General features: G+C 44.7%; 1 protein-coding gene across 4 annotated transcripts in view; it reads right to left on the reverse strand.

The window, feature by feature from the left end:
* EYA2 (EYA transcriptional coactivator and phosphatase 2) overlaps positions 1-13698 on the reverse strand; it is a 131534-nt gene that overhangs the window by 58557 nt on the left and 59279 nt on the right. For all 4 annotated transcript variants that reach the window (XM_083746270.1, XM_083746269.1, XM_083746267.1 and 1 more), the window contains exon 5: positions 10223-10339. In XM_083746270.1, coding sequence (XP_083602396.1) covers positions 10223-10339 — 117 coding nt within the window. The remainder of the gene's footprint in view (positions 1-10222; positions 10340-13698) is intronic.

A 13698-nucleotide genomic window follows, 5' to 3' on the forward strand; every position in this document is an offset into this window, starting at 1 on the left:
TTTCCAGAAGTGGCATTCCAATCATGTGACAGATCATATAGAATGTGGAAATTATTGTATAAGCAGAATAAAGTCCTGTCTGAATGCAGTCTGACTCGGACCTAGAACAATATTGCCTACTTCAGCTGGCTTAGGATCCCAAGCAAGTAAGTTTCCCAGTCTGCCACCTGAGATCCTTGCAAGAAGGGAGGCCACGGATTGAACTTCATGGACTTTTCTCCAAGCCACACATGTGTTCTGCTTTAGAATCATGAGCCAACCACAAACCTATATAGCCTTTTCCTTTCATGCCAGGAGTCAACACCATTTTTCTCATCTGCCGTTGGTAATTGTTCTAACATAGTAGATCACTTCTATCTTTTTAAAAAATAAAAAATAACATTTCATTATATTTTCATGCTGCAAATACAACAACGTGCCAATTTTTGCTGAGCAAAGCACACCTTCCTTCTGTGTTACTGTGAAGGTACATCAAATCTGACATTCCTGCTGCGTGGTTTAAAGATATTCTATGTTAAATCACATCCTGAAAATGTCAGAACTGATGTACCTTCACAGGAACATCACTTACTATCCTACCCCCAACAACACTGACAAGTTCCTGCACTTGTCATATCTCACCATTTATTCAGAAGAACATTCGGAAGGTTCTTCGCTATACTTAAAATGCCTGGCAGGCAAATGTTTCCAGCACTGTAAATATATTCTATGAGATGATGCTACGAGATCGAGAGGTTAAGAGCTCAACAAAATAACCTACCACCAACAATACTCTGGTGGCTTGTTAAGGTTCAGAATCATGCAGCAATGCCTCCATTTACTGAGCAAGGAAGAACATAAAATGTTATGTGGCTGTCAGTGGGGGAAACTTCAACTTGAAAGCAACCTGCGAAAGCAGAAGGTAACTGAACCCATATGCAGGGCATGCCTTGTCATATTGCTCGACTGTCTGCCATTTGGCATAACGATCCCTTCCAATAAGCTCAGCATGTATTCCTGTCTGGAAGGGTTTGAAAACTGCTGTAAAGGGCACCTTATAAAAAAGAGAGATCTAGATAGAACAAAGGGCACTGCTGCTGCTGCTGCTGCTGCTGCTGCTGCTGCTGCACTGAATTATGGCGCAGTGGGCTTTAACTTCCACAGAAGAACATTGTGCATTAATGTCTCTCAAACCCTGCACTCAAAAGACCTGCCCTCCCCACCCCAAAAAAACAACACTTAAAGGCTGGCAGCACATAAAAGCAGCTGTAAATTTGTACAATCTTGCCCAGGAAGCACCTCTCCATGGCTGACCCATTGTTTGTTTTTTAATTTGTGGCTGAGTGACTAGTAACGATAACAAAAGCAATTCACCGTGTTATTATTTATATTTATTACTCTGCATGGCGCATTGCAAACGAGAACCGGACGCTGTATTGAGGAACTTACACTCCAAGGTTTTTAGACAGGGGAGGCAAAAGAGGAAGGAGGTGGAAGTAGGGATAAACAGAAGGAGAATATGTGTTTATTTTATCCCACATGGCTAATTTCACAGCCAGGCACCATTCATTTATTCACTTAAAGTATTTTCACCCCACCCTTCAGCTGAGTAGGCTGTCACTGTGGCTTATATAGCATAACATCAATAAAAACAAGACAGTCCCTGCCTGCATAATCTAAAAGGCATGGCACAAAAGGAAAAAGGGATGTAGAGGGAAGAGGCGTCAGGAGCTGGAGCCAAGTGTAGGTCAGCAATCAAAGAAAAACACAGTGTCAGTGAAGTTAACTCTTTATTCAAGAAACCGAAACAGTGCAGGCCCCGAAACAGTGCAGACCCCGGCAACTCTTCCCAGTAGGTCTTGTTCCAACATGGCAGTTGCGAGGCTGAAGCGCCCTGCCTTCCCACCACTTCCTAAGCCTCCTCATCTCCAGTGTCTTTCCCAAACAGTCACAAACTGTGCCAGCACACAACCCCGCTCTGCTCTGCTCATTTCTCTGTGTCTTCTAGGAGACCAGGGGGGGAGGGGAGCTGTTTGCAGAAGGAGGGGGAGACTGCTTGGCTTCCTGAGCAGCCTGCCGCTTTGTCTCCTGTCTCCCCTCCCCTCAGCTTCTGCCTCGGAGTCTGAACTGCCCTCTGCCACAGACTCTTCCTGCTCACCATACCCTGTTACCTCAGCTGCTTCCAACACCTCCTCCTCCCAGCCTGCTCCTTCTTCTCCTTCTGAGCACCACTAACACTGTAATTACTAATTGCTAATCTATGGTGCTGCTTTTGAATTATGGTGTTGGAGGAGACTCTTGAGAGTCCCATGGACTACAAGAAGATCAAACCTCTCCATTCTGAAGGAAATCAGCCCTGAGTGCTCACTGGAAGGACAGATCGTGAAGCTGAGGCTCCAATACTTTGGCTACCTCATGAGAAGAGAAGACTCCCTGGAAAAGACCCTGATGTTGGGAAAGATGGAGGGCACAACAGAAGGGGACGACAGAGGACGAGATGGTTGGACAGTGTTCTCGAAGCTACCAGCATGAGTTTGACCAAACTGCAGGAGGCAGTGGAAGACAGGAGTGCCTGGCGTGCTCTGGTCCATGGGGTCACGAAGAGTCAGACACAACTAAACGACTAAACAACAACAACAAAATCTATGGTGCAGCCACACTTGGATTGCTGTGTTCAGTTCTGGTGGCCACACCTCAAAAAGGAGAATCAAATTGATCAGGGGGCTGGAGTAACTTCTCTATGAGGAACATTTGCAGTGTTTGGGTCTACTTGGTTTAGGAGGAAAATGAGTAAAGTAGGAGTGTATGCAATTATGTACCGTGTACAGAAAGTGGATAGAGATCCGTACAAGAACCTGGAGTCACGGAATGAATTTGAAGGGTTGGAGATTCAGTGAAGATAAAAGGACGTACTGTAAGTCTTCTTCACACAGTTGATTGTTTAAACTATGGAATTTGCATCCTCAACATATCGTGATGGCAAGAGCAAAGGGCCCATGACCCTGAATACCAGTTCCTGATAATTACAAATGCAGAGAGCACTGTTGCCCCCAAGTCCTGCTTGTGGGTTTACCAGAAGCACCCAGTTGGACACCGTGGGAAAAAGAACCAGACAGAGGGACTTTTTCATCTGATCCAGCAGGACTTTTTATATGCACACATAAAGCCAGTTCTGCTGAACTGTGGCCCTAATTCATAACTGCAGGCTGCAGAGTGGAAGTGTGCCCTGTTATATCCTTGCTTGTTTTTAAAACTGATTAAAGGCAGTTTGAACGGGCAGTGGCAAGAAAACTGCAACAAAAGTTCTCAGATGTATATTTCCCTTGTATATTTGGAATGTTATGTCTCTGGATTTACTTTTGCTGCAGCTGCCAGCTTGGAAGCCATTGTGGGTAATTCAATTCTGCTAATGGAAATTGGTTCCCGTCCCATAATGTATTGATTCAAGGTTCTTGGTGTTTAAAAGAGAAAGATGAATTTCACGTGTGAGAAGTTTTACGCATGTATCTTTCTCTTGGCTATCACGTTTTCAGCGCACTCCATTCCGGTCATATGTGCGAATAAGAGACAGCTGCTCACTACAGACAGAATCTAGAATTCCATTTTCTCTTATAAGGGGAGCTACTGCTTTCTGCTCTGTTGTTGTGGTTGGTGAGCTAGCTTGGTCCAATACAAAACACAGAAGGCCTGTGCTCCATATCGACTCTCTCCCAACAGAAATGGCAAATATTTTAAAATGCTGGTTTGCTTGTGTGAAATTTGCTAAGGACCAACAGGCCTGTCTCTGCGCAAAGGAACACAAATACAATCAGAAATGGCAATGGAAACCAGCAGAACATTACCAGGGCATTCTTGCTGAATTACAGTTTATCAGGCAGTGTGACATAGTGGTTGGAGTGTTGGCCTGGGAGACCAGGGTTCCAATCCCCACAGAGCCATGATGTTTGCTGGGAGATCTTGGCCCAGTCACAGTTTCTTGGCCTAACTTACCTCATAGAGTTGTTATGAGGATAAAATTGGGGCAGGCCAAGGGGGTGGGGGGTGGGGAAGAAGAACCATGTCTATGACTTTGAGCTCCTTGGAGAGAACGTGGGATATAAATCAATGTAATAAAAATATAAACAAAACTGTCAATTGTGGCTTTAATTAATATTATGGTTTGTTTTCAAAATCACACTATGCGTCTGAGTTAGCCTACCAGCACAAGGGCGTTTTCGTTAGTACTGATATGGCCTTGTTAACTGGTCACTGTAGTCATTTTGATCTCAGGTAATCATCACTGTCCATTCGTTTTGCATTTTATTTCCCTGTGAATTAACTCTTTGATATTCTGCCTCCCCACCGAGCTTGCCAATTCAGAATTGCACTTCCTGGATTTGATGAAGTGTATCTTCCGACATCTGATGAAGTCGTTACTCTGTGAGATGCCACAAGACTCTTATTCCTGCTAAGGGCTAGTCCTCACTTGTATTATTGATGTGGTAATTATAGTTATCATTTAATAGCTTGAGGGTGTTACAAATAGCAGGGGAGCAAAAATCCCCATATCAACCAACGGCAAATAAACCTCATGCATCAGCCTCTTACATTAACTATACATACATGTGAACTTAACTCTACTTCTAAGGCAATGAAGTACATATAAAACTTAACATTGTTTTGGATTAGGAAGGCAGAGCATCCGGATTCCTTGCAAATGAGACCAGTGTGTGAAAGTTTAAGGTAACTAAAAAGAGCTGAAACATAGGCCTGTGCAGTACAAGCTGATGAATGCCTCAGAACTAGCATTGCTCCAAGCTTTACTCATAATACCAAAGATGTGAAGAATTTTGATCTATTTTTAATGCTAAAGGACAAATGCCAACTTAGGTTATCAATATAGTGTCAACAGGAGCAAAACACTGATTGGTTCAATGAAGTAAGACTGCACCTTACATACAAACCATTGTCAGACACAATGCTAAACCATTGTTTAGTGTGACATAAAGAGCAAAGGTGAGCAGGGGCTGGTACACAACACTTTCTCCCCTATTCATAGGAGCAATGGACTGCTGAGGGATGTAATGGTTTGTATGCTGAGAGAGGTAGTGTACTTTTTTGTGAAGCAGGGCTTTGTAGCCCCTCTATCACATGCCCCCTTTGCAGTTTAACAAAACCTCCCCCTACTTTGTTTTTGACCAAGTTGAAGACACGATTTGACCCCCTCCCAATGTTTCTGGGGAAAAACCTTACATAGCTTTATATGCTGTAGGAAAGAATTAACAATGCGAAGTCAGAGAGGGCTGCGAAGAGGTCCCAGGGGGCAGGAAAGGTGAGCTAAGCTACACAGTCCTAGTAGACAGAACTGAAGGCCGGTCGGCTAAAAAGCAGCCTATAAATAGCAATGTAAATAATGTAAATTCAGCAAGAAAGAATGCCAAAAGCGGCTCAGAGGTGCAGCAGAAGGCTGAGAGAAAGAATGTGTCAGTAAACTGAGAAAAGGAGGGATCAATAAGAAAAGACCCCAGGGACCAGAAGAAGATGTGTGGTGCTGGTTGGAACATAAAGCAGCCTGGGGACAATAGACCGGGGCAGTAAGGCGGCTGGTTGTGGATTTATGTCCACAAACAGAATTGAAATAAATCAACAGCGCCTTTTGTTTATCACCACGTCCTCAGTTTGGTTTCTCAAATGGAAGGCTATTTGAACAATGGAATACCCATACAACAAAAATGTTTGCATACGATGCAGATGTTAACCATGTTCACAGATTTCAGATACATGCTGTTAGTTTAGGCCTCATGTTTGCTGTGGTCTTTTGTCCTCCTCATTCAATGGCTCCCCACCCTCCTCCCGTCAGCCTAAGGCAGATCCCAACCACATGTCCAAATCTTCACTCTTGGGTGACATCCAATTACAACTAAGGCAGTGCCGACAACACTGCTACTACAACGGCCAACACAGAAGTATGTAAGCCCCGCTCCCTCAAGTAGACACAGCAACATAATGCTGCTGACCAACCTTTGTGTTCTCTGCCCTGCAGGTCTCCCTTACCCCAATGCCTCTTCACACTGGCTTTTAAACCAAAGTGCATTTTGCACAGGCAGCCCTGTGTTCTGTAGTCCTTGAAGAAAGGGGCCTTTGCTTTTCAAGAGGAACTGATATTTATATTGTTTAAAATGTGAGGTCTGCGCCATTCTGAGAGGGGGAAGGCCTTTCCCAGCCTGACTGAGTTCGCTGTGGTATGGAGCACAGTCCTGCCACCACAGTTTTAGACTGAAACTAATGCAAACCAGCTGTGAGAGGGAATCTCCGGGAAAAAAGGGGACAACTAATTTTCTATGGAGGTTTTAGTTTTATGAAGCTTAAGCATCTCAGTGACAGTAAGCCAAGCACAGCCTCTCCGTCTCCTGCACTTTCCACGATGTTAGAGGAATCTAATGTTTATAATGTGCAGGGGTAATTTACATTTCTCAAGGAAGTGCTGGGAATTATACCACCAGAGCACATAAGCAAGTTTCAGAGGCAAGAACCTCAAGGGAATGCATGTAACGAAATACCAAAGCCTGTGTCAGTGAAACATCCAGTCATTACTGCTAATGTGTGCAATAAATATCGGGAGATGTTCTTAAACATGTACAAGTAGATTTATGCTGAATGTTCACATTAAGCAATGCGCACCCCACAAACCCCCGACATGGATTTATGTGTGTGGTAGATGTTTCTTCACCTATGATCTTCCTTACCATTCCCCCACCTCACAAACCATGCCAAAAATCTAGGTACTTTGTGCCAATGGCCACAGGCCAACATGCTACAACAGTGAAACTTTTGTTGAGGTGAGGCACAGACTCAAGTTATCAACCTGCCAGTATTAGCTGAGCTTTTCAAGATTGGTCCACCTGAAACATGCACTGAATGTGGTTAGGGAGCATGCTCAAACCTGGCTATAAGGGTTAGTAGCGTTACGGTTTCAAAACATGCCACCATACTTCTACAATGGGCTTCCTAAGTTTCCTATTGGTGCTAGAAGTTCAGGGTCTGGTTTTATCATCGTTTTCGTAGTCTCTATGTTCCCCACACCACTGAAGCTATTTTTAAAAATGGGGATTGGATAAGACTGACCACTCTAACAATGTGATGAAAGAAAAGAAAGGCTTTCCCTAACTTTTATTACCCTGTTCACTAACAACCACACACAAATAACTATCACAGAGAATGGCGTGTGGCTTTCCACCTTCCATTTTGCTATTAACGCCACCTTCCACAAACATCCTTTTCGAAAACGTAATTGTTGAACCAAAGGACTGGACCCAGAGGTGCCCTCCCATTTGGAGAAGAGCAGTTTTTATGCCACACACGAGAGAAAAGTTAAAACTAAATTCAAATATATTTGGCGTGTGCAACTGGCTGTGCAACCTCCTGTACAAGCAGAATCATGAGAACTGTTTCATAATTTCTTACAGTCCTGTGAGAATTCTTAAGAGCTTGCGGGACAGTGCTAGTGGCTAGTATTTTCCTGCTGCTCACAACCCTGTTTGCATCCAAAGCACAAGGGCCCCTTCCAGACGTCCTATTTATGGTGCATTCATGATTATTTGTGCCCATGATGGTATCAGGACAGTTATACATAACCCCAGTTTCAATACTTTGTGTGCCTACATCAGTTTTGTGGGGGTACATACTGCTTCAGTCTCAACCACTGCATGTCCTGTAGCTTCCAACTAAAATCTTGTAACTTTTTGCATCACATTATTTTCTGTGGTGCTGCACAGCACTTTTGTTGTGCTATAAAGCAAACATGCAACAATGCAGAACAACTGATAAAGTGGAATCAGCCAGCCAAACACAACACCATAAAACAAACAGCACGAAGTGGCTCAGAGCTGAAAAGCAGCAAAAGAGCATAAAGTCCTTGTTAGTAAAGTCATTTAAATAATGCAGACAGAGGCCAGAGAGAAAAGAAATCCAGATAATACTTTACCGAAGAAAGTGAACAGTGAAGCGTACAATTTTGACGTGAAAGGAGCAGAGAAGCTTTGTCTTTCTTATTTCAGGCTTGTTCATAGGAGGCAAACATTCAACCAAAGATACAAAGGAAAACTTCCTCAGAACTTCACATCCAATCAGGCCATGTGCTACCTCAGCAAACATTATGTCACTATGCCTGGTTGCTGAGCAACACCACCTGCACCCCTCCTGGCTAGCTGACTTTAGCGCTAATAAAAACTCTTCAGTTTCACACGAAATGATCTCTGCTGTTGTGCATCCAGCCACCCCACGTCCCTTGACTGGATAGGGCTAGCCACTTCTTAGCCCCAAGCCATATGCCGTGGTACCTCAGGTTACAAACACCTTGGGTTACAAACACTTCGGGTTACAGACTACGCTAACCCGGAAGTAGTACCTCAGGTTAAGAACTTTACCTCAGGATGAGAACAGAAATCGCACGGTGGCGGTGCAGCGGCAGCGGGAGGCCCCATTAGCTAAAGTGGTACCTCAGGTTAAGAATGGTTTCAGGTTATGAACGGACCTCCGGAACGAATTAAGTTCTTAACCCGAGGTACCACTATACAAACTCTGCACCACCATAAGCCACGTGCAGAAAGCATCTGTGTTACGTTAAGGAGTCAGCGGTACAAAGAAGCACAGGCAACTTGAGCAAGCGTGCCAAGCTACATGCTGCAGGGAACACCAAAACACCCAAGGCAATTCATGCCTTTCCTTGGTTTGAGAGGTCAAGTTTAAGGAGCACCTCAAATTGATTAGATGGGCACAGGGGATCGCTACTGCTTTCACAGCTGTTCCAGCACGTCACATCAAGACTCTCTGCTGGGTGGCCGACAAGACCAATCAAAATAAAGCAACGGGGCCCTAAAAGGTGTCACTAAATCCATGCATGGGAAAAGAGTCCTTGCTTTCTGTTTAAGTGGCTTACGGAAGGCGGGGTGAGAGAAAGAATCCTGGCCCCCCCCTCCCAGGTGTACTAAGTGTGGGAAAGTTCTAAGAACACATTCCTCAGTAGCAACTAAGGAAGGAAGGTCCCAAGCATCCCATGCAGAGCTTTCACCAGCACTTTGGAAAGGTAAATAAACCCCAGAGATGAAGAGCTAGTTAAAAAAACGGGGAGGGGCAGCTTTCTACTCTCTTGAACAGCTAAAGGAAACTTGTTTTTGATCGGAAAAGAAGCTGGGAGTCTCTGGACAGTGTTCCAAGCTTAAAAGGAGCTGCCTCATTTATTTATTTTTTTTAAATTACAAGCACCAACGAAATAACATTCAGCGAGTGCCTATAATCCCAAGGGAGAGACAAAACTGACATTGAAAGTTACTTGCCTGCACGGAGCTCTTTGAATGCATATATCTTAAATATAAATTGCACAGAGGCAGGGAGGAATAGCCACATAGAATTTTTCAAGCATCAGCATTGCGTACGAAAAAGAAAAAGTCCCTCGAGTAAACAGAACTGACATCTTCGACCCCAAATTGGCAGAGAAAGTTGACGTAAGAGATTAGATATGAAAGCATTTTGAAAATAAGCACACCAATGTGCAATTTCTCAAAATGATGTAGGAAATCCAGAAACTGAGAGTTGCTTGTGTCTATTTCAAGGCTTGGAGTAGCACTAGAAGGTAGGAAGGAAACACAACTCATTAGGGATGGGTGGCAGGAGGCAAATAACCTTTCACCTGCCCAACAAAGGACCCTGCCACTCTCGCCACAGTGTGCTGCTTTGATTTATGTGCTCGCCTGCTGGGTTTAGAAACCAAAGGTAAGCCTAGTGGGTAGGATGGGGGAGATGGCACACCTGGTTTCAGGAATACATATCTACCAAGGTAACATCTGAAGGATGAGGATAAACAATATTAAAAGTAGCCTTTGCTAGAAAAGTAAGAAGGAAATTTTACATTAGCGAGTAAAATAAATTCTGCCAGGTATATCATCTAGTTCTTACTTATTACACCATTTCTTGCATCTCATCCTATGCTGAGTTAGATACACTTAAATCTACTCATTTCAATTAATAGCCTGTTCTGCTGTGAACTCCCCTAATTCTGCAACTATTAGGGCAGATTACATTATCAGTAAAATACAGCATCAAGACACAATTGGGTGGGTGGGGGAGGAAATGGTCTTGTCCCAAACACGCAGACCATAGCTTGCAAAATAAACCAGGCACGTTAGTATTCCACATCAGTACATGACAAAAATTGGAACTGTTTGATGCTGCAACAAACTGCACAGCTATGTAAAGCCATACTGACCATGCATCTGGTAGGTGTAGGGAGCCTGTCCTGACGTTGGGGTGCTGAAGCTAGAGCCATAGCTAAGGAACCCACTCTGCCCCGGCGAATGGCTCAGGCTGTCTTCTGTCTTGATGCCTTAGGAGGACAGAGGGGAAAAACCAAAGTTACTACTATGAAGCTACTGTCAAAACACATGCAAACATTCAGTGCATTAAGGATTTCTTTTCTTTGACTGGGCTGTATCGTGAAAATGGGACGTGAAAATCGTGAAAATGGGACGTGGGTGGTGCTGTGGGTTAAACCACAGAGCCTAGGACTTGCCGATCAGAAGGTCGGCGGTTCGAATCCCCGCGACGGGGTGAGCTCCCGTTGCTCGGTCCCTGCTCCTGCCCACCTAGCAGTTCAAAAGCACGTCAAAGTGCAAGTAGATAAATAGGTACCGCTCCGGCGGGAAAGTAAATGGCGTTTCCGTGTGCTGCTCTGGTTCGCCAGAAGTGGCTTAGTCATGCTGGCCACATGACCCGGAAGCTGTCTGCGGACAGATGCCAGCTCCCAAAACAAAGACTAAACAAATATCCTACCAAAAGTCCCATACTCCTGTTTCAAAGTTATTTTCACAGCCTGTGTATTTGTTTCTAGAAAGCAACAGTCCTGTGATGCGAATGTTGGGCAGATTTACCTACGAGCCTGGCTGAATAACACTGTTTACGTTTCTTATACTTAAAGGTAAAGGTAAAGGTACCCCTGCCCATACGGACCAGTCTTGACAGACTCTGGGGTTGTGCGCCCATCTCACTTAAGAGGCCAGGGGCCAGCGCTGTCCGGAGACACTTCCGGGTCATGTGGCCAGCGTGACATCGCTGATCTGGCGAGCCAGAGCCGCACACGGAAACGCCGTTTACCTTCCCGCTGGTAAGCGGTCCCTATTTATCTACTTGCACCCGGAGGTGCTTTCGAACTGCTAGGTTGGCAGGCGCTGGGACCGAGCAGCGGGAGCGCACCCCGCCGCAGGGATTCGAACCGCCGACCTTTCGATCGGCAAGTCCTAGGCGCTGAGGCTTTAACCCACAGCGCCACCTGCGTTCTTATACTTACTTTTTGTCTAATGTAAAGGGAAAGATATTGTTTATTTTTTCACATTTATATCCCACCTTTTCTACAAAGGGCTCTCAGAGCACCCTATGTGCTTTCCCCCTAACCCAAACAATCCTCTCAACAAGGCTGTGAGGTCAGCTTCATGGCTGACTAGGGAGTGGACTGCTCTTAATAGACTTCTGCTTCAGTCCCAAAACTGCATTCTATGACATACACAATTGCTAGGTCAACAAGAACGGTCATGCCATAGACTATTACAGTTCTCAAGAAAATGTACTTTAACATTTGTATAGTGAAGACTGAAACTGTTCTCAATCTGCTGACAGAGCTATGGCATCACAGTTTACTTTCCCCAGCTACAGCTGAAGAGGTCAGTGCTTTTTCCCCCCTTAAAAAAATAAAAATGTTTAGGGGTACTCTCATTTTCCTACTGATATTGAAATACTGCACCTCAATAAGCCAAACTTAAGATTCACAATATATTTAGGGGTATGTGTACCCCTACGTCCCCCCCCCCGAAAAAAAGCACTGGAAGAAGTGAACATCTTTTGAACTTGGTTTTCACTCGCTCTTGCCTTTTTTAAAAACTGCTGCTGAAACCTGGGAGCCCTTCAAATCCTGTCAGGATATAAAGTGATCAACCTGATGGCTTTTAAGAGGAACAAAGAGCCAGAGGCTCTGTTTCTCCAGCTACTTTTCCTGACCTGGAATTTCACTGCGTCTCTTTCCTGATCAATCCTCTGCCACTTTTTGTAGGTCACACAACACAGTAGGCTTTTTGAGGACGAGAACCTTCCAGTCTTCCATTTGGATGACAGATGAGGGAGATCGCTGAGGCATTCCACAGGTGGATGAAGCCCCCATAGGCCCACTTGACTGCTTCAATCAACAGAATTGGCACTACTACAGGTAGCACATGAGATTACCCCACATGTGCCCACTCACCTGCTTCGATCGGCGGAATTGGCATTACTGCCAGGTGCCACATAGTAGCTTTTCCACATTTGTAATAATTTGATTGCTTAGTGTGGAAGCTCCTACACGTTGGAACTCCTTGCCTATTGAGATCAAGCAGGCATCTTCACAGTACCCTTTTTGGTGTCTGCTAAAGCATTCCTGTTTAGACAAGTCTACCCGGATGTATATAAAGTTTAGGTAGTTTTGATCTGTTTTAGTAAGTTGACTTTTGTATGTTAGGATTGTGAATTGTTCTTGGTTTTACTGTTTTGTCTTTTGTAAACTGCTTTGAGATTTGTTTTTTGTTTTTACAATCAAGCAGTGTATAAACTTTATAAAATAAATAAGCAAATTCCAACCTGGATTTCTATGACTGCCCAAGAGCTGAGGAGAGTGTATGTGTATGTGTTGGTATTGGGAGAAATGTGTGTATGTCTCTTGATGGGCTGTGAGATTTTTGGTAGTTCGAGTCCCTGGGTGTCCTGATGAATGACTTTGATTGGGAAATGGATGGGGTTAGTGCTTCTTGCTTCATTCGAGGCTTTCCAATACCATCAGCCATGGCATCTCCAGTTGGGTTAGGATTGGCGGGTACAGTACTGTCTTACAGAGGTTCTGCTGCTCCCTGGAGTACATGTTTTAGAGCAGGCATGGCCAAACCTGGCCCTCCAGCTGTTTTGGGACTACAATTCCCATCATCCCTGACCACTGGTCTTGTCAGCTAGGGATGATGGGAGTTGGTAATCCCAAAGCAGCTGGAGGGCCAAGTATGGCCATGCCTGTTTTAGAGGGTAGCCCTGGGTGACTAGACCTCAGCACTCTGGCTGTTAAGCTGCATTGAGCTACAGAATTTAATTCTATCCCCAATCCTGTTCAATATATTTAGGAAGCCATTTGAAGCAGTCACCAGGGGATAGGGAGTGCACCATCATCAATATGCTGATGGCACCCAGCTCTACTTCTGTTTCTGCTGTGTCTGGTGTGGCTGCGCATGTGCTGAGTCAGTACCTGGATGCCGTGGTCATGGTGGGCTGGATGTGGGCCAGTAAGTTTAAGCTGAATCCTGACAAGGCAGAAATTTTTCCTAAAGAATGCTCTGATTGCAGACACTATAACTGGCACCACTGAGCAACATCAGAATGCAGGTGCTCATAACACAGTCTTCTCCACCTCCAATCCTACCCACCAGTAATCTGGCAGGGGAGCACATGTCACAGTAACCTCTTAAGTTTAAAAGTGGTTGGTGGTCTGTCATGTCCCAGGGTGCAGTTCAGATCCTCTACATTCTCTAGGAAGGAAAGCGAGCTCATAGAAACTCCATGCAGCTGGATGTTTACACAGAATCATAGAATCATAGAGTTGGAATAGAGCACAAGGGCCATCGAGTCCAACCCCCTGCCAAGCAGGAAACACCATCAGAGCACTCCTGACATATGGTTGTC

Source organism: Podarcis gaigeae (genome assembly GCF_964106915.1).
Source record: "Podarcis gaigeae genome assembly, chromosome: 6".
Classification (NCBI taxonomy): Eukaryota; Metazoa; Chordata; class Lepidosauria; order Squamata; family Lacertidae; genus Podarcis; species Podarcis gaigeae.